Source organism: Condylura cristata, unplaced genomic scaffold (genome assembly GCF_000260355.1).
Source record: "Condylura cristata isolate star-nosed mole 26May11 unplaced genomic scaffold, ConCri1.0 scaffold00013, whole genome shotgun sequence".
NCBI classification, from domain to species: domain Eukaryota; kingdom Metazoa; phylum Chordata; class Mammalia; order Eulipotyphla; family Talpidae; genus Condylura; species Condylura cristata.
Window position 1 is genome coordinate 46,671,265 of NW_004567114.1, and position 20,935 is coordinate 46,692,199.

Below are 20,935 nucleotides of genomic sequence, written 5' to 3' on the forward strand. Positions count from 1 at the left end.
AGCACTGAGAAGCTGGCTGCAGCAGCTTCAGTGCAAGTTCAATCCTCCACCAGTGAGGTAACCCACATGGCGCGGCAGACCGCTCCTGTCTCGCCTACTGCTCTCCTCAACAATGTACTTCGTCAATCTGCCTTTTCTGCTCCCCACTCTGTCTCTGGCGAATCCTCACACCCCCCACACCTCTAATCTGTCCCCCAGTTCTGTATGCATAAATAAATAAATCTTTAAGAGAGAGGAAGGAAGGAAGAAAAGGAAAGGGAGGGGAGGGGAGGGCAGGGCAGGGCAGGGCATGTCAGGGCTCTTTCTTCAGCATCAGACTGACAGTGAAAGGATGTGGGACCTGGCTTCTAGGGATGCAGAAAAAAATCAAGCTTCAGAAGAGGGGCTGAGGACACTGAAGACCCCTTCTAGTCCAGAATGTTATTCTATAATTCTATATTTAATACTGACTTTTCTATTTTAGATCTTGAGCACCCTTATAGTGTGTAACTTCTATGTGTTAAATTCTCTGAAGGGAGAAGAGTGAATCTAAAGAGCATGAACTATTTTTAAAGTTTTTTTTAAGATTGAGAGTCTACTTTGGACTTCATCCCCTTACATGAAGAGCAAAGCAAAAGCTTATACATTGTTGCTTTAATTTCTCCTAAGATGTGTGATTGTTTCCCCTCAAGCTCTCTATTTCAATTTTCTCTCTGCTTTCTATAGATGGTACCTCTTCTAGATATAAGTCCTAAGCTCAGCAAGCATCTCTCGATGAAGGTTTCTTTCTTAGAGACCTGGTCAAAATTAATAGATTCCTTCTATTCCTCCATGGTAACCAGTTACTTGCCTGTTTTATTTTCCTGGTACCTCTTCACTCTCTGATGTAATCTTTTATTTATTGTGACAAAACATGCATACATCAGATTGCCATTTTAGCCATGTTTCAGTGAGCAGTTTGGCAGCATTAAATACAGTGACTTTGCTGTGCAGGTCTCCTTTCATCTTGCTACACCGAAACTCTGTAGCCATTGAACAATAAATTCCTGTCCCCTTATTCGTCCAGCTCCTCTTAAAGCCTGGCAACCATGCTTTCTGTCTCTATGGATTTAACTACTCCAGATCTCATAACTAACTGCTCTGTCTCTAAACCAGAGACATGACTGGCCCACCTCTAGGCACCAAGGTACTTGGTTATTTGTTGAGTGAATAAATAGTGATATTACAGGAGAGAAAAATTCAAATTCCAAAGATTGAATCCAAACGAATCATCAGGTGCTCAGCCTTTTGCCCAAGATCAGAAGCAAATACAACTTTTCTAGTACTCAGTGTTCCCTAATAAATGGTAGAAAAATAGCTTCCTGCCTTTTGGGTGAATTACATGGATTAGTAGAATGTTGTGACTGACACGCTCTGGTCAATCATCTTGATAATGAACTGAGTTGTATGGCATGTTTTCTATTCCAGTGACCAAATTACATGTGCTATTGGGAATTAATACCAGACTTAGAGTAAAAGCTTAAGAAATACTTGCTGATAATAGGTGACTGCTTCTGAAACAGTGCTTAAGTGGTAATAAATATATAAACTGTATGTGAGAGACATGAAACTCCATGGAACAAAAGAATCCTTGACAGTTAGTAGTTTTGGTGAGAAGTATAAATAACAAGAAGTATAAATAAAAGACTATACAGATCTTTTTTGGTCAAATATATAATCAATTTAGATACAGAATCTGAAGCCACAGTATTGCATCTCTAAAAGTCCATCACATGCCAAGCTCCAGAGAAGCCTGGCTTCTTTGCTAGTTTCCTCCATACAGCACAAGGAAAGTACCTTTCTATGTTCTTCAGCTCAGCTTAGGTGTGGTCCTGCTTGTTTTACAGCAGGAGCAACTTCCTGTTGTACCTGTTCTGCGAAGAACATGACTGTTAGTGAAATAAAAGAAAAATGCTCTCATTTAAATTTTGCTCTAGTGTTTAAACAGTGGAAACATGCTTCATGCCAACCCAGATTACTGCTAGTCTTGATAGACAGGGGCAGAATGAAATATTAATCTCATTTGAAAAGATGTGGGCAAGATAATAATCTATTTGGGGCTTGTCTCAGTGTTGTTATTAAGTAAACCAAAGAGGAAACCAAGAAGTAACCCTTAAAGGAACAAAATCACTCCAGCCAGCAGAGAGCAGGGGCTGGGGAAGGAAGCCTGGTACCCCAGTCAGCAGTGACTCTTGGTAAGAATGAAGTTTCCTGGTGTGGGAGATCAGAGATGGCCATCTCAGCAGCACGGAGCACACCTGCAATTAACAGTCCTTCACTCAAAAAGGAAATACACTCTACACTAGCAAGTGCAGGGAATTGAAGATGAGTTTGTATAGTTCCCGGCAGGATGACTTGTCACTGGTAGGTATTGAGTCCTCAGTCCTGATTGCTGACAGAGAGGCTTTCTGGGTAAGAGTGGCCCTAGCTTATTAATTAGGGAGGCAGATTGAGTCAGCAAAAATGGCATTTGCTCTGATAACTGGTAGCAGGTAGGGGGATAATAACTCACATGAAGTCTAGGCTTCCCTAGTTGCCATTTTTTGGTCTACTCTTGTCCACCAGATCAAGTTCCAAGAACTTTACTAATCAATAGCAATTGCAGTGGTCTAGGTGAGCAAGAAACCAGGAGATATGTCATGTAATGGGAAAGTGAAAGAGATTGAGTTTGAAGTGGGTTAAAATATCAACTGCACTTTTATATGTTCAGCATAATCAGGCTGGGTCAGTGGGAATACAATGTGTTGGATGGAGATAAGTTCTATAAAGAAAAATAAAGCAGGTAGAAAATTCAGATGAGGGTAATTTTGAATAGAAAAGAGGTGAGTGAGGTCAAGCCTCTCTGAGAAGGAAATATCAGTACGAAGTTTAAGGAGGTAAATAAGATCCATGCTGATGTGTGAAGGAGAGTGTGGCTGACAGGATGTCCTAAATTTAAAGACCCTGGGGGGTGAATGTAACTGTTCTAAGGAATAAGATGAAGGTGACTGGGACTGGAGGGGAGTGAATCAAGGAAACTATAGTTGGACATGAGGTAGAAGGTGTAACGTGTTATGTTAGGAGGAGACTTCCTGGAGCCTTTAAAGGAACCTTGGTTTTGCTCTGAGAGAGCTAGAAAGACATTGGATGTTGGGAACAGAGAAGTGTCATGATCTACTGTTTCTTTTAATCAGCTAATTCTATCACTGCTTTGAGAATGGACTGTTCTGGAAACCACTTAAGAAGGTACCACCATGGCTCAAGGGAGAGATGATCTAGGTTCAGATCAGGGCAATAGACTTGAATGAAAGGAAGAAAGGATGAAAGCATGTCTTCAAAGTTTCTGGCCTGAGGACTGGGAAGATGGAGTTGCCATTAACCGATCTTGAGAATATTGTGGGTGGAACAAGTTTGTGGAGGCAGACTCAGGATTTCATTTTGAATGTGCTAATCATAACACACTAGTTAGATGTCCAAGTGAAGATGTCAAATGCTGATGGTGTAAGGATGCCTGGCAGCTATCAGCAGATGGGTGATAATCAAAGTCACCAGACTGGAATAAAGCACCAGATCAACAAAATCCAAAAACTAAACCCTATGGTCTTCTGAAAAGTTCTTCAAAAGCTCTGAATTCTACTTATTGTATCCAACTTATAGTTTCTAAGACATTGACTGAAGGGGTTAGGTAGAAAATCATTACCTTTAATTATTCATTGACAATAATGTGATGTGACAGAAACAATTTCTCGAAGTGATCTGGAAGACTACTCATGACCAGAAGCCCAAAAAATTACTTATAGAGCTTGACTCATAAATCCAGAAAACTCCATGACTATCCCACATAACTTACCTTTTTAATCTGCTCAACTCAGGGGACACTGGATGACAAAAAGAGTTATAAATACTGGCTTGGCTGTTCCTCCATTCAAAAGCCAGCATTTTAGTTCTCCCCAGAAACCAAACAGAGCCTTGGGTCCAGCACTCCAGGCACAGTCAAGGAAGGAGAACCAAAACTACGAGGTTCAATGATGTTTACTGTGAATCAACTCTGATTCTTCCTGAAACCATGGGGATCAAACACAACAATCAAGAATGGAGGTATACTGCAACTCCACCACATACCATCTATTTGGCTAGTAGGAAAGTTATTTAAATTCTATGAATTTCTACATCCTTGTCTGTGAGATGGAAAGACTAGAATCTCTTTCATTTAAAGTTTAAACGGGGTAATAGTTGTAAAGCATTAGGTACAATCGCTATTTTTGTCTCTAAGTTTTCTCCCAATAGTTTCAATTCCAGTAGAAGTCTAAGCTGTGATAGTAGTATTCCTTTGGAGCCTAGTTTAATGAACTGGAACTCTGATGTATCAGACTGTAAGTTGTAACTTATGAAAGTTCCAAGGCCTTTTGTTCTTTGGTGGGGTGAAGACAAATATTCAGTTGCATTTAACTCTAATACCACTGGGGGACCGTCAAGAAATGAATTTTGGAAACTACAGATAGTAACTGGCAGCCATAAAGAGTTAATACCTTTCCAAATGTGACTTATGCTTGGGAGTAGCCTGCTCAGTGCAGCTAATTGCACAACATCTTTGGCCTCAAACGTGCATGAATTAGTTGTAGCAGAATTCTAAACAGGGTGTAAATTCCTAAGCCAGCGGGTCACACATTGGGTAAAGTTCCGTTTATGAAGGACATCGCTGAATTTTACGAATTTCTGCTCTAGCTGTGGTCACATATAGCCCTGCCCCTACGCCAAGCTATTAAGCCTGACTACTTACAATAATGTACTGATTTTTCATAAGCACTTGTAGAGTGGGCTGACATTTTTTAAAAAATCTCTATTCTGGGCCCTCCCTGGTAGCGCAGTGGGTTAAAGCACAGTACTAAGAAGCTAAAAACACTTCAGCATGAGTTCGATTCCCACCCTGGAGGTGATCCACCCTGGAGGTGATCCACTTAATTCAAGTAAGAAATGTATGAACTTACGAATATATGTCTGTATATGTGTACACATATATGAATGTGAATCCACTCACACAGACATGCCCCGTTATCCACATTCTCATGACCCACCTGCTGCTCCCTTCAGCAGTGTACTTCATCAGTCAGCCAGTTCTGCTCCCCACCCTGTATCTGGTGAAACCTCTCACTGCCCCTGCACCTCTGATCTGTACCCCAGTTCTGTATGCATAAATAAATAAATCTTTTTTAAAAAATCTCTATTCTGCAGTAATGCAATATTTTGCATGAATCAATGTGCTCACCTTTTGTGCCAATTTTTTTTATACTGGGTAAATAGCTAACACATGGCTCAGCTGAAATTCTAGCTGAAACAGTGTGGCTACAGGTCCCACCCCCCTGACCACTACCTCACTTCGGCTTTACTGACAGGTAGCAATGAAATAATGCTAAATGCTGGAGGGTGGTGATAAAGAACAGGAGTGGCCATTGTTTAGCAATTTATAACCTGGATTAAACATGGTAACCCTGTGAAAAACAAATACTCTGTTCAGGTAAAAGTACACAAAAATCATGAGAATGTGGATAACGGGGCATGTCTGTGTGTGTGGATCTATATTCATATATGTGTACACATATACAGATGTATATGCATAAGTACATACATTTCTTACTTGAATTAAGTATATTCAATATGATGTTCACCGACTGTCACTATGTATAAAGCATATAATGTAATAGGAAAGGCAACATCAATTAACACAGGCAGATATACTATCAAGATTCAGTCTACCATCTCAGAAACAGCTGCTTCTAGAAATTTAAGTTCATAGATGATTTGAGGCAAATGGTACTGTTCTATTCACACTTGACCCCAGCAAATGGTGGTTAGTCTACTGTTTGCAACAAAGTTTACTGAAAGATTGAAAATAAAAGCGACTTCACAAATATAAGGGACAGAAGCTAGAAAACAATGGAGGGAGGAAAAAAAGGAAACTGTTGAAAGAATGGTGGGGGGCCAGGATGAAACAAGCAATTTCCTTGGTGGGAGTGTTCAGCAAAGAACTGGCTGGGAATAGACTGGGAAAGGTCATTTTGACTCCATGAAAAGTCCTTTTTCTTGATTTTAGTCCCAGTTCAAGAAATAATAAAGTTATTTGGGGTTTTGTTGTTGTTGTTTAGTTGTGGTCCATTTCTTCATAGTTGTTGGTCACATGACATTTCCTAGTGGAAATGTATTTATCATCAGAAGCAAGGTAGTCTGCTGTCACTGAAAAGAAATACATGATGAACTCTACGTAAGTCTCGTCACTTATAGATTAATGGCATATTAACACCCCATTTTATCCATATTATTTGCCATCGTAGTTGCTTCTCAAATATCTCTCTTGTGTTTTCTCTCCTCAGCATTTTCCATCAGGGTTCTGGTTCTCATATCATGCTAATGCCTTCCTTGGGCTGAGCCGTGCAACATGTTTAGTGCATTGAGCATCCTGCCAACTTTCCAGGGAATGGAGCCATGGACCTACCTCCTAAATGATACTGACAGCTAAACTAATTTTCTTGTATCTTAGAAAATCAGAGTGGTAGTTTATTTTAGACATATCAACAAAGTTTGTCGTAGTAAAATCATACTGAAAGTTCAGTTAGAAATGTGGGTTCGGGAAAACTTTAAAGAATTCCTCCATAGAGCATATAATGAAAGTGGTATGGTTTGGGGTAACAAATGCATCCAAGGACCATATGCAGAAACTTAAATCAATTAATTCTCTGTAATGAAAAATAATGTATTTTTGTGCCCAAAGACCTGATAGGAGTTGAAGCACAGAAACCTTTTGTTAGTTTTATGCTAGAATATTAGCTAAAAGTTTCACTATGTTGCACTTTCTGAGGATTATTTGCTGCTTTCAAAAGAAGAATCTGTGACACTCCTTTGAGCTATTTGTTTGTTTGTTTGATTTCCTTGGGAGAAAACCTAGCTTTTCCTCTCTTTTGCCTAAATGAAAGTGGCCTAGGAAATGAGTGACAAATGAAAAAACAAGATGGCCCCAGGATGCAAACAATTTTGTGAACTTCAGATTCTACATCATTCAAACAACCGAGCCATGAAACCCCACTCTTAGATTTGGATTCTGTGACCTGCTGAGAACTGTGGAGTGTAAAGAATGTCGGAATAATGCCCTAAAGGTATAGTGTCAGGGCCAGAATTCTGCCCTGGGATCCTCGGCCCATCAATCTGGAGCAATGGAAGCCAAGTACTCCTAACCCAGGGCTGAGTGAGCCCTCATTGTTTTAATTACAGCACTCCAGCATGTGGGTAAGAAACTTGGATTTGACAACAGCAGAAGAAAGGGGATATTGTATGCCTTCAATCAGCTTTGTATTAGGAGATCCTTAAAGGGAAAATTATGTGAAAGAAAGGAGGAAGAAAACAACAAACTAGCAAGATCCCTATTTCAATATAATTTGGAGAAAATGACTGATTTGGGTTGGTCCTGTTGCCAGAACAGATGACTCAAGGCTTCCAAACAAGAAATGGAAATCAGGAGGATGCCTGAAGCCTGAAAGAACAAATTGTGAAGATATGATTGACTGTGAGCCTTCAGAATCAACTGTACCAAAGATGAGCTTGGATCACTGCCCAGAACAGAACTGAATGGTGATGTTCATTTAGGTCCTGACTGTTGAAACAAAATAAAATGTAGTAATTGTGCTTGCTTAGGTACACAGACGTGTTAATGCTTTCCAATTTCCCCAACTGGGGATCTGGTGTCACTTTCCCTGTCGCTCCTATTTCATGCTTCACCGGTGAGTATTATTACTGCCCTGAATGCTTACTGAATGCCAGGTTTTTGGCAAAGAAGTGGGATCCAGGTGAAAGCATCCTTCTCCTGCAGCATATGTGTGTGCTGCAGGTGGCTTTGAAATGGCATCTCATCTTGGAAATCATTTATATAATTGGCCTTTTCAGCTCAGATAATGTGAGTCTTGGCCCTGGGGTCCTCTAAGGTGATGGCTGGACCTAGGGTGTGAATCTCAGCAGTCTGGGCCCCCAAGTACTTCATCGCCAACAACCAGAGAAAGCCTCTGCTTCCAAAGCCAGCAGGTTTGTACATTGACCTTTTCCTCTCTTGCTTTGGGAAGATATTTTGGTCACAGTTTCCTGGTCTTGATTTTCCCAGTTACTAGGTGAGTTTCATGATAACCTTTCTGACAGACAACAGAGTTTGATTCCCTCTAAAGGTCAGTGGTGAAGCAGCTACACTGTTTACACACTATTTGCTTTCTCCTTGTTGGTTGCAAAAAAGAAAAGATTTCAATGTTCTCACTCCTAACATCACAACCCAGCCTACTACTACCTTAGTAACTTCAGACATTTCCCAGCCTGCCTATAGGAGCAGTCCAGCAATATGGCTAAATTTCTAAGCAAACACGTTTGCATACTAACTCATAAAAATGACAAAAAAGTAATGTAGGGGTGACTCAGAGAGGAAAAGGTAGGAACAGACAGAACATGATTTCTCTACTTTTTTTTTTAGTCAAGCTCTTATCTGTCCATCCATCATTTACTTATCTTCAGATTTCTGTAGTTGACTTAAAACAAGTAAGTATTTTTTAAAGCCATCCAAATGTCAAGTGGGCTAAAGCTTGTATCAGGTTAAAAGATGTTTAATTAAGTCTCTTTGAATGACTCAAATTTGGACCTTAAACAGAGTAACCTAAAATTGGACCCTGGTAATGAGACAGCAGGAAGACTTCTTCTAAGGTTTGACTTGCTGCAAATGAACCACCAAGGCAGGACACAAGCTGGAACACACAGGAAATTCCACATTTCCTTGCTCCATACAATCAGCATCTTTTCATGGACTGGTCTGTGACCTTGGAGTCACCTAATATGCTAAATAGCTTCACACTTTAACAATGTGGGTGGGGGGAAATGAGGGGTAAAATTATTTTGTAGGGTTTGGCACACATCTGTATTTCAAATAAGCTATGTGTGAGCTGTGTCTTCGAGAAGAACACGTGCAATGTAGTTTTGATCTTCATTTTATAGATGTACATAAGTAATACAAGGCCTGTTTTGATTATACAATTAGAAACAAATGTGGCCCAATATTGCAGTGCTCTGTGTCTACTTATGTTTGTGAACAATAACTCATTAGTATATGGACCGTTCTCATCTAATGGCCTTGGAGAGCTGGTACCTCATCCTCATATTTATTTATGAGCTTCTTCATGTTCCAGCTGTGGTTTGGGGTTCAGATAATCATACAAAGGAGGTGGGGTTTTCACATGTGATAGGCTCCTGAGGAAACTACCAAAGACTATATTTTTAAAGATTTATTTATGTATGCATATGAGAGCTGGGGTGTAGGCGAGAGGTATGGGATGGGGGTGGTTAAGGTGATTACCAGAGACAGAGTGGGGAAGCAGAACAGGCACATTGACTGAAATACACTCCTGAGGGGAACAGCAGGTGGAACAGGAGAGGTCTGCTGTGCCATGTGGGTCACCTTCCTGGCCAAGGATTAAACTCATGCTGCTCTGGCTGTGGCTAGCTCAGTAGTGCTGAGACTTAACCCCTTGCACCACCAGGGAGGCCCCAGAAGACCATTTTCAAAGGTGGGTCTCACAATCTCCATTGAAACACTTCGCTAAATCTTTTTTTTTTTTTAAAGATTTATCTATTTATTCGTACAGAACTGGGGTACAGGCCAGAGATGCGGGGGGTGAGAGCATTCACCAGACACAGAGTGGGGTACAGAACAGGCAGATTGACGAAGTACTGCTAAGGGGAGCAGCGGGCAAGTCAGGAAAGGTCTGCCGCGCCATTTGGTCTCCTCCGGGCCAGGCGGGGATCGAACTCATGCGGAAGTGGCTTAAGCTTCTCAGTGAAGTGCTTTCACCCGCTGCGCCACCAGGGAGGGCCTAAATCTTTAACAACTATTTTCAGTATTATTGTGATTTAAGAATTATGATTTCAGGCTTTGTCAGAACCAGAAGTGTTACAAATTATTTGAATCAGAATGCTTTTATCTGTAGGCTAACAGAAGACATTGTTGAAAGCATTTTCAGTAATGCAGGTTCGTTTGTAATTTCACAGAACCAGAAATCTGGGGGCAAGATGCCAGGGTTGATTGATTACTCAAAAGCCCCACAGTGTCACTGAGGTCAGTGTCCTCCGCTCTTCCTGCTGGCTGTCCTCAGCTAGCAGGCAGGGGTGGCTCACCTGGCTGCCACCCAGGCATCTTGTGCAGCTAGGATAACATTTGGCAAAAAAGGGACTTTTCTTGTCATGTGCTTCATTTCCCTAAGCTAGAAATTGACAGCCTCCAGTATTACATCTGTCTTTGCTGGTCCCTGGGCAAGGTTTGGGTCTGATGGCCATGCCTAACTGACTCACTAGCAAGGGAATGGGGCCTCTGTGATTGGCTTGAATAATTCTGCTTTACCCCCTGGACTGGAGAAAAGCACTGTTTCCTGAAAACAGAGCATGGGAAATATCTGCATCCCCAGGAACAAGGAGGAGAGGGAGTGTCTGTTGAGTCAACAAATGTTCCCCACTGACTTTTTAGGTATTAACTGTTTTCATTTTAATATTGAAATATTTCACTGTTTTGTCATGTTACTCAATATGCATTGTCATTCTCCCACACTGACAGAATTACCCTGGCATGTTTCTTATGGGCAAAAGTTTACCTGGGGTTGGGGGGAGTAATTTATCCTAGGACCTACATGTTTTCCTCCTTTTCACCCAACTAGAAAATAAACAGTGCCCCAAAAGCTGTTACCAAAAAGTGATCTTGTTCATCTCAATACAGACCTTAATATTACTTTGAAATGAGATTAAATGGAAATTGGGTTAGAAACCTATTTTTTTTTCAATTTTAAATGAGTTTCTTTTTTAATTACAAAAGTTTATTTTTACATCATTTTGTACACTTTTTTTCCATTTCAATTGTAATCCCCGCGGGAGAAACCTAATTTTTAACTGTCTTTTCTGCTTCCTACTAAAATAAGAAGTGATAAGATATTTTTGCATCAGAAATAACTTCTCTTTCCAAAGTATTTCTAAAAATAAGTTTAATCATAAGAAAAGACCCCAGTAGAGTATAAGCCACTGGTCAAGAACATGGATCATGAGAACAATGGCATTTGGTTTGAGTTACTGAACCCTGTTTGGCAGTGAGGCGGTGGGCCTCACCTGCAAAATGAAGGCAATAAATGTACCTCTTTCAAGGAGGGCTGTGAGAGTTGAAGGAAATTGAAAAATGTACATCTACCTAATATATTTGTCTTGACAGAGTAGCTAGTACATAGCAAGTATTCAAAACATTTTGGCAATTTTCATTAATAACATTATTAACAAAAGTTCACAAGCTTCCAGGTTAACATTTTCTTATTTGGTACAGTTAGAAAACAAACTCGCCATTTTTACAATAACAACCTGGAGAAATGAAATACAAGGGCTACCATGTAATTCACACTACAGATTTGTGGGAAGCCTGGCATAGATGCTTGTGCCTCTTTCAAAGATTTCTCCAGTTGGTTGACCTGGGGCAAACTTAAAACCAGAAGAGTGGACTTACTGCGTTTTCCAGGGGAACTGCTGCATCCACGTTACGACCTCACTTTCTGTTCATCCAAGGGGTAGACGGAATGTGACAGTTTGCTTTCGAGAAGGAAGCACAATGAACATCTTGATATGTGTCACCAGTCTCTAATTGTCCCTCATTATTGTCTTGGTAAGCAATGTGATCTGTATTTCAAGGTAGAACAAGGAGGGGAGAAACAATTGGCATGCGTGTATAAACCTCAGCTCTTGGGTGGGAAAAATATAACTTTTATAAAACATTACAATAACTTTTTGTGTTTATAGTCTGCATATCACATTTTATATTAGGAAAGCTTTTAGTCATTGTCTCATCCAATGAGAAAATAGCTCATTTCCTTGAGCACTTGTCCACATTCTCTTGCCTGCATTTTGGTGTGACTCTTCTGCTTGGCCCAAGTGCCCATCTTACCTGCCAAGAGGTTCTTCATGGGATAGGGTGTGTCACGGGCATCCTGCAGCAACCATTTGGCCATAGGGGCCATAATGCTTACTTTCTGGATCCAGAATTTTAGGTTATAAGTAATAACTCCAAAAGATATAAGTAAAATCCCAAAGATATAAGAACATAAGTATAACTCCAACTCCAAAAGATATAAGTTAAAAAAAGAAAGAAAGAAAGAAACTCAGGGAAATTATGTTGCTGGGTATCTCAAAGAATCAAAGGCAAAGGGTGATACCAATATTCAAGAAGAGTCAAGATACAACAAGGTTTAAAGAAATCCTGGCAGCCAAGTAACACTTCAATACCAGAACACTGTTTCTCCATTTTGCTTCTGTGTGTACCTGATTGGTAGTTTCCTTCTACCAATTTTTTTCTCTACAGGTTGACTTTCTCCAAGGTCAGAAAGCATGATGACATAGATATCCTAGCTGTAGATCTTAGAATTTCAACCACAAGAAAAAGATTGACCGTTCTTTTTCCAGCTCCAAAGTCTTAGTGGAAAACTCTAAGTCTCATTTGGATCAGGTGAACTGGGGTGGTGACAGAATTTTTCTTAGTGAATGTCCAATCAATTGCTACCTACAGGCAGTATCATACTATATTTCATACACTGGTTCCAGTGGCTTTAAAAAAGTGAGCAGTTTTCTGCTGGTGGGAATGCAAACTAGTACAACCACTATGGAAAACTGGAGGTTCCTCAAACTGCTAAACATGGAGCTTCCCTACGACCCAGCAATCCCACTCCTAGGTATCTACCCAAAAGACACAAAAACACTGATTGATACCTGTACCTCCATGTTTATTGCTGCTTTAATTACAATTGGAAAAACATGGAAGCAGCCCAAATGCCCAAAAGTAGATGCCTAGATAAAAAAGATGTGGTACATACATGCAATGGAATATTACTCAGCAACCAAAAAAGAGAAACACATGTCTTTTGCAGCAACTTGGATGGAGCTGGAAAAGATCATGCTTAGTGAGATAAGCCAGAAAGAGAAAGAAAAATACCAGATGGTTTCATTCATAGCAGGAGTATAATGGACCAGGCAAGAAAATTACAAAAATAATGAACAACCATATACCAGAGACATTTTGTGGGGTGGAGTGGGGAATGGGATCAAAAATGGGGGGGGCACGGGATTATGGTGATGGCACACAGGTGACTTGGGGATGGGAAACCCGTGGGGATTACAATCGAGATGGAAAAGAAATGTACAAAATGATGTAAAAATAAACTTTTGTAATAAAAAATATATATTTTTTATCTGTCCAAAAAAAAAAAAGTGAGCAGTTCTCAGCTGAAGAGGTGGCAGCCTGACCATGCCACGGATACCTACTACTGCAGGAAGAACTTTGAACACAACGCCGATATGTCAATAGTCCTCATTTTCCACTGTTAGAAATTTCAAGATGGTGGAATGACTGGAGGCAAGGGGATGGGAGTTGGATGCTTGCAAATGAAAAGAACCATCAGAGGGAAGAGAAGGAGGGCACTTCAAGGAAGCATTGCCAACATGAAGCAGAGGACTATGGACCTTCCAGCTTTTTCAGATTAAACCCTATGGTTTCCCAGCTGCCTCTCTCCCCTCCTGCCTTACACCTCTTTTTAATAGTTTCTCCTATCATGTTTGAAATGAAGAACTTCTGTGTTATTTATAAGACTTCTATCCTTGTCCATAAAAGCACTGTGCTACTTTAGGAAAGAGTTTGAAGTAAGACAGTTGGTCTCTTCAGAAAAGTGCCTTCTCACATCCCCTTCTTTTTGTCTTAGAATAACAAATGCTTAGGGTTGGAATAGACCAATCTCAAAAAACATCAAGTCCATCCATTGCTGGGCACATTCCACCTCTCAATAAGTCACATGGCAAGCAGTCTACTAGTTGGCTGATCACATGCCATACAGGGAAACATACTGCTTTCCTGGAAAGCCTTTTCTAACTCTTGATAGTTCTGACTAGTAAAAGTATTTGCTTGTATTAAGCCCCTACTGGGCCAAAAATATGTCTTTCTTTGTTGCAGCTCTCTGATGTTCTTAGTTCTACCATGTGGAAACAGAAAAGTCTGATCTCTTTCCTAAATGTCTGCCTTTCAAGGGCTCCTCATGTTGAACATATCTCTCCCTTGTGATCTTTCTTCTCCAGGCCAAGCAGTTGTTCTTCCTTTAACTATTCTCTGTTGAATGGCATTTCAAATATCTCTATTTAACTGAACACTCTGCTCTAAAGCCTTTGCTTGCTTAAAAGTTCTTAATCTCCCCCTGCCCCTAACAATCAAGCATAATTTTCCTTTTGTGGAAATATCAGCACAGAAAGAGTAGAACTAATAATAACATCTCTCATTATATAGAACTTATATTCAGGAGCATCACATTAATCTTTTGGAATGACCCAACCCCAATCTATGCTTAGTCACTCTCAAGGTGACTAATTGTCAATTACATTTCAACTAATTTATAACGAAATTTAAATTATACAAAAGTTACGGTATTTAAATTTTAAAAGTCTCTAAAGGGAAAAAGCACTTATGTGAGAATGTCAGGCATCAGCAGTTGATATCGGACTGGAAGGTGGTATGGGAGTGAGGAATTCATGAATCCCATTCTTCAAATCACATGTCTGCTTTACTTCCTATTCATAATGCTAGCACCATCCATGAAGTCAACAATAGTTGGCAGAGAACCCGTATCAGGGGATCATTTGATTCTTTTCTCTTCATGAAATCCATATGCTTAATAAATATGTGTGCCCTGGTATCTCTCTCTCTCAAGCACCCTAACACAACCAAACCTCAAGGAGTTACCTACTGACAGTTTAGAAGCTGTAAGACAAAACCTTTGCTCTCCTTAGAAGAGGTTCTAGGTAATTCAAAAAGCAAAAGATCCCCATGTTGAGTTGGGTGGCATAGTAGCTTAGTCCAAATAGACTCTTAACTTTCTTGCTCCAAAGGCACAACTAGAAGCAAAACCCAATTTATGGGAATTATAGTGAAACTCTAAGGGTCAGTGAAGCTCCAGCCTATATAATAAATAAGCTCCCTAATATAGGGACCCATTAAACCCTGCTCTTACCTGTAACCTCTTTTGTGTTCACCAGGAAAACTGATTAACTTAAAAAATAACAGAATACTATATACTGTGCATACATTTTTAGCTTTAAAAAATATCTACATTCTAGGAAAGACATATTTTTAACGTTAAAATCTAATAAGGAATTGATGATTTTTACTTCTAAAAAAATCTTAACATAAGCATTCATTTATCTTTTGTTTGTCTGTTTTAAAATCATCTAAATATGTGAAAAGGAGTCCCTCAACATTGGCAACAAGAGCTGACCCAGGCTTTGTGAAATGACACATCAGCAAGGGATTTTGATATTTCTTCTGCCGGCATCATAATGCCCCTGTAATCAGCACTTCCTTATCTTCTTCAGTCAAGGAAATTTGAATTTTTTTTTAATTATGCTTAATTAAATGCAGGTCTGGGGGCCCAAGTTCCATAGCCATACAATGTTAATTCCCTAAAATTAAGTGTTTCATTACCTGGTTAGCTTCTGAGAGTTTTCGTCTACTGGGTTCAAGTATAATCCTATCTTAATTTGGTTATCACGAGGGAAGAAATGCAAGACTACAGACAACTTGACACTACCTACTACACAAACAAGGAAGAAGGGCTCACTTCCTCTTCGATTGCAAGTCAGGTTGTTTAGCAACTTGCTAAGGCATTCTAGTTATGGTGCATTTCTTCTTCTCATCATCATAGTGTCAATAAACATAGGGTTTATTCTCAGTGCTTTAGAAGAAAAATAGAAGAGGTCTTCAGACTGGTATACTACCTTGAGTAATTGGGAGTACTTTAAGATTTGTGGCTTTATTCATCAACAAAGGCAAAATTATTTTTTCCCTAAACCTTTCACTTATGTGAAATATTTTGTTTCTCCAATAGGTTGTTTGGTTTTTACAAGGGAATCCTGCCACCCATCTTGGCTGAAACACCAAAAAGGGCAGTCAAGGTAAGCGTTCCCATCAAGTAAAAACAGACTATAGCAACAGTGGTATCATTAAAACATTTCACAATAGGCCCTCCCTGGTGGCGCAGTGGGTTAAAGCACAGCACTAAGAAGCTAAAGCCACTTCCGCATGAGTTTGATCCCCGCCAGCCCCAGAGGTGACCACATGGCGTGGCAGACCTATTCTGACCCGCCTGCTGCTCCCCTCAGCAGTGTACTTCGTCGATCTTCCTGTTCCCCGCTCTGCCTGATCCCTGCTCTGTCTCTGATGAATCCTCTCACCCTCCGCATCTCTGGCCTGTACCCCGGTTCTGTATAAATAAATAAATCTTAAAAAAAAATTAAAAAATTAAATTTAAAAAAAAATTCACAATAAACTATAAGAGATTAATGTGAATTAAACATAAAAACTCTTAATTCTAATGCAAAAAAAATGTAGCCTAACTGTTATTATAACTAGACATGGCAAATCACTCCAACATTGGTTCAAAGCTTTTCATTTTAGATAAAAGCACTTCCTTTTAATGGGAAAATTATACAGAAATGTACAGTAGTGAATGAAATTCACATAATCAAGCCATGGCAGCAATGTGGTTTTTCACAAAAACATTGGACTTGTTCTCAAGGCGATTCATTTTCCTTTGGCGCAATAATTATTAAAGAAAGAAAGAGGGAAGAGGAGAGACAGAAAATCTTTCTCCCTATATAATTCTCATTATAAGAACAGAACAATCCAATATATTGTATTTTTTTTTATATATGATTTTCATACAACACATTTATTTGGCATGATAACATCACCCCCATCTTTTTTACTAAAATTCTCTGTCTGGTTTTCACAAAATTATTGCTTCCAATACCCTAATTTCCATCTCTTTAACCACATAAATATGGATGGTTATGTGCTACTTCCAGGTTCGGTATGTGAATAGGATCTGGCAAGATCTCCAGGGGAGACAGAACTAAGATCATTCTTTTATATGTTCTCTCAGACAAAACTCTGAACACAGTGACTCTGCCTGGCATTGCTGTGCCCTACCCCACTGGCATCAACCATAAATGGCTTTGTCTTTCCACTATAAGGTTAACATAAACTTGGTCTAAAATACTTCCTTTTCAATAATTACATAAAGTTTTTTTGACATGCATTACTCAATTTGTATTCCCAATATTTCTGAAAGGTAAGAAGTAAAAGCTTACATGCTTTTACTCAGTAAGTTAGGAAAGTGACTGAGTTAAAAATTATGATAAAATATCCAACATATACACACAGACCCCATATTTTCACATTATGTCAAACAGTAATTTAATAGGACTTAATTTGGGTCTAGAATTCAGAAAGCCAAGCTTTAAAACATACTTTCTCTATAAATGCATCTTCTTTGTTACCATAGTTTTTGTGATTTCATGTTACTACTTCAATACAAATTTCATTATAAGAATCTGAATCGCAGTAGAGAATCTGGAAAAAGTTCACCAAAGTACACAAGAGGGCTGAATTGAATTATGAAATGGCTTCACTTGATAAAAGATTGCCCAAGTAAACAAACAGAGCAGAGTTCCTGTTCAAAAGGAAAGTCACTTTGTCTCCATAGAATAATATATTCATTTGTTCAGTGTTTTACATGTATAAATAAAGTAAATTACAATTAAACTTTTCCCTGAAATATTTTTTCTTAATACTTTATATTGAATACAAGTTAAACCTTAAGAAGATTAAGGTTTATCAATGTTGAGCAGTCCTTTATGGAAGAAAAAAAAAAAAGTTGAGCTTTACAAAACTGAGTTAGACTCTTTTCAAAAAAAGCAATGTTCCCTGCCAGAACAATGGTTAACAGATGAACTTTTGGGCAACTGGATATGGTGTATGTGTCCCAGACATCTTGTTTCAAGTAGATTTTACCTTAAAGTTATTGAGACATATGGTAAGTACGTTGGCTTTTTAAGTATAACTTGGAGTTCAGTGTATCTTTGCCAGATGGATAGCACTAGTTTTTCAACACAATTTTGGAAAACATTCTTCTTATAGTTATTTATCTTAGGACTTGTGAGGAAAAACAATCAACTGATTGTAACGATTTCATACATCATAAACTGCTTCATTGTATGTTATCAAAGCTTATGTCAGAAAAAAATTCACAGAATATGTATATGTGCATATGTATATATGTATATACATGTATACACACACACACACACACACACACACACAACACGTACCTAATATAAATATAAATGACCTGAGTATTCTATATAGGTATTTATAGTGTAACTTCCTTGATACTGACATTACTTCAGTTATAATCATTAGCTATATATAATCAAAAACATATGCTGCTAATTTTTTTCTATAATTTTTATTCTTTGAAGTGAGTCATCATTAAAATAATAAGACTTCTTGATGTTAAAAAATGAAGCTTCCCCCTTCTTATAGAAACGCCAAATTAAAATTGAGTAAGCAAAAAAAAAAAAAAAGAAGGAAATAAAGAAAGGAGACTTCGGGGCCCTCCCTGGAGGCACAGTGGATAAACACAGCACTGAGAAGCTAAAGCCACTTCAGCACGAGTTCGATCCCCGCCCCAGAGGTGACCCACGTGGTGTGGCAGACCTTTCTTGACCTGCCCCGCTGCTCCCCGTCCATCTGCCTGTTCTGCTCCCCACTCTATCTCTGTGAATCCTCTCACCGCCCCTGCACCTCTGGCCTGTACCCCCAGTTCTGTATGCATAGGTCCTCCCTGGTGGCACAGCGAGTTAATGCACTGCACTGAGAAACTAAAGCCACTTCTGCACGAGTTCGATCCCCGCCTGCCCTGGAGGTGACCACATGACGTGGCAGACCTCTCCTGACCCGCCCGCTGCTCCCCTCGGCAGTGTACTTCGCTGATCTGCCTGTTCTGCTCCCCACTCTGTTCATGGTGAATCCTCTCACCCTCCCCATCTCTGGCCTGTACCCCAGTTCTGTATGAATAAATAAATAAATCTTAAAAATAAATAAATAAATAAATAAATAAATAAATCTTTTTTAAAAAAGAAGGAAAGGAGACCTCTTGTCCCTCAGAGATAGGAGACACCATATTCCAGGTTCCAGAATCTGTCCTTGAGTTTCACAGGTCCAGAAACACCATTTTCCATGGTCAGACCCTCAAAGACTACCTAGAACTAACCCAACTCATTAAAGATTACATTGTGGAAAGTTTTGTTTCACTACTGTATCCCCACACCTATGACTCTCTATATATAGCATATATAGAGTTGATATGAGATAGAGGTGTGAGACAGCTAGATAGAGTAGCAGAAAGTCTATTAAATTAATGCATGTCAATTATTAATTTAATTTATTCCAGGAGCTATTCCTGTCCTTTCCCCCTAAATTCCTGTATTTACTATATATAATTTCTAGAAGGTCAAGACTTGCATTTCTGGCCAACATAAAGTTAACAGAGATAAGATTTATTCTCTGCTTGGCAGTACATGAAATGAGTAAAATATACGAAACCACTGTTTTCAAGCCATTGGACAAGGAGTGATAGAAAACAAATGGATCACCCCAGCTATACCTACTCCCTTGATGGGATGTCCAAGCCCAGGGGCAGTCAACTCCTGGGTTGAAAATGCGCTAGGAGGCTGGGGATAACGAGGCAGTTAATGTTCCCAGGACAGAGTGCTGGAAGAGAGAGAGCTGCCCAAAGAGATAGATAACTTGTAAGACCTGCAGAGAGACAGCTCAAACACTGAGCTCAGAATTGAGGAAACTAATAAGACCCGGAAAAGAGTTGTCCAAAGGATTAAGGGAATGGTACCTGGCATTCAAACAGGGCTGGGAATAGTACCTGTTCCCCCACCAGCCAAACTAGAAGAGTTCAACATCCATAGGGCATTGAGGGGAGGAGCCAAAAGGAATTTGTTCTCATCTGAGCACTGCTTAAATCCCATTTTTTAAACAAAAAACACAAGTGAATCAAGCTGTTTCCATGTAATAGAAGTGCGTTCCAGAAGAGTGTCTTGGAGGGCAATTTAGTCATTAGATCGTTTAGTGAGCCTGAATGAAACTTAGTGCTTTCTGGAGGGCTGTGTGACCTAAGCAAACTGTTCCAATGTCTCCTACCCAACCACAGCAGGGGCCTATGTAATCGATCTTCCGGCCACAGCCCCTCTTGCAGGGGTAGTCATACTACCAGTTTCTAGTTCCAATACATAGGTTATACATAGCATAAATAATTTGGATTCTAAGGTTTAGATTAGATTTCAAACTCTATTGTCAGACATTTGCATGATGTTCATAGCTTCATTACATGTTGACCCTCCTAACTTCTTTCTTAGAGTGTAACCTCATATCCTAGATGATGAAGTAATTTCTTTTATCACATCTATAGATGAACAAACTTGTGAGAAATCACTAAAATATTCCATGAAAACCATTAAGGAGTAGTATTACATAAAGAAGAATTAAAATAACAGTTAGTCTATTAATTCTCAGAATATACTTCTAGTATAATGTCTTCTAAGCTTTGAACTTGGGAAGTATCCAGGGTGATATTTGTTGAATGTATGAAGATTTTAGTAAATACCAGTTTTAAACTGTAATGATAATTTTAGTGTTTCCTTTCTTGAAATACTTTATATTCAGTAAATTGCATTTTGATTGCAAGGTGAATGAAAGCCATTTGATTTCAGTTTCAGATATTGTTTGATTGTAAGAATATGTACTACTCATTCAAAGACCTGTAGGGCTTTGTTATTCTCAGCAACCTAAGTCACTTCATTCTAGTCCTTCATCAAAACCTACTGATTAGACTGCTGATGAGACCTATTAGCTCATATTAATTTGTTCTTTAACAATTTTGTACATGTTGTAGCTGTAAAATTGTGAGAAATTAAAAGATAATTTTCATGAACACTGCTTTTTTTTTTTTTT

The 20,935-nt window shown here is 39.2% G+C and overlaps 1 protein-coding gene across 1 annotated transcript in view; it reads left to right on the forward strand.

The window, feature by feature from the left end:
* Positions 1-20,935, forward strand: part of SLC25A21 (solute carrier family 25 (mitochondrial oxoadipate carrier), member 21) — a 430,630-nt gene that overhangs the window by 366,028 nt on the left and 43,667 nt on the right. The window contains exon 4 of the mRNA XM_004681924.2: positions 15,957-16,023. Within this exon, the coding sequence (XP_004681981.1) occupies positions 15,957-16,023 (67 nt within the window). The remainder of the gene's footprint in view (positions 1-15,956; positions 16,024-20,935) is intronic.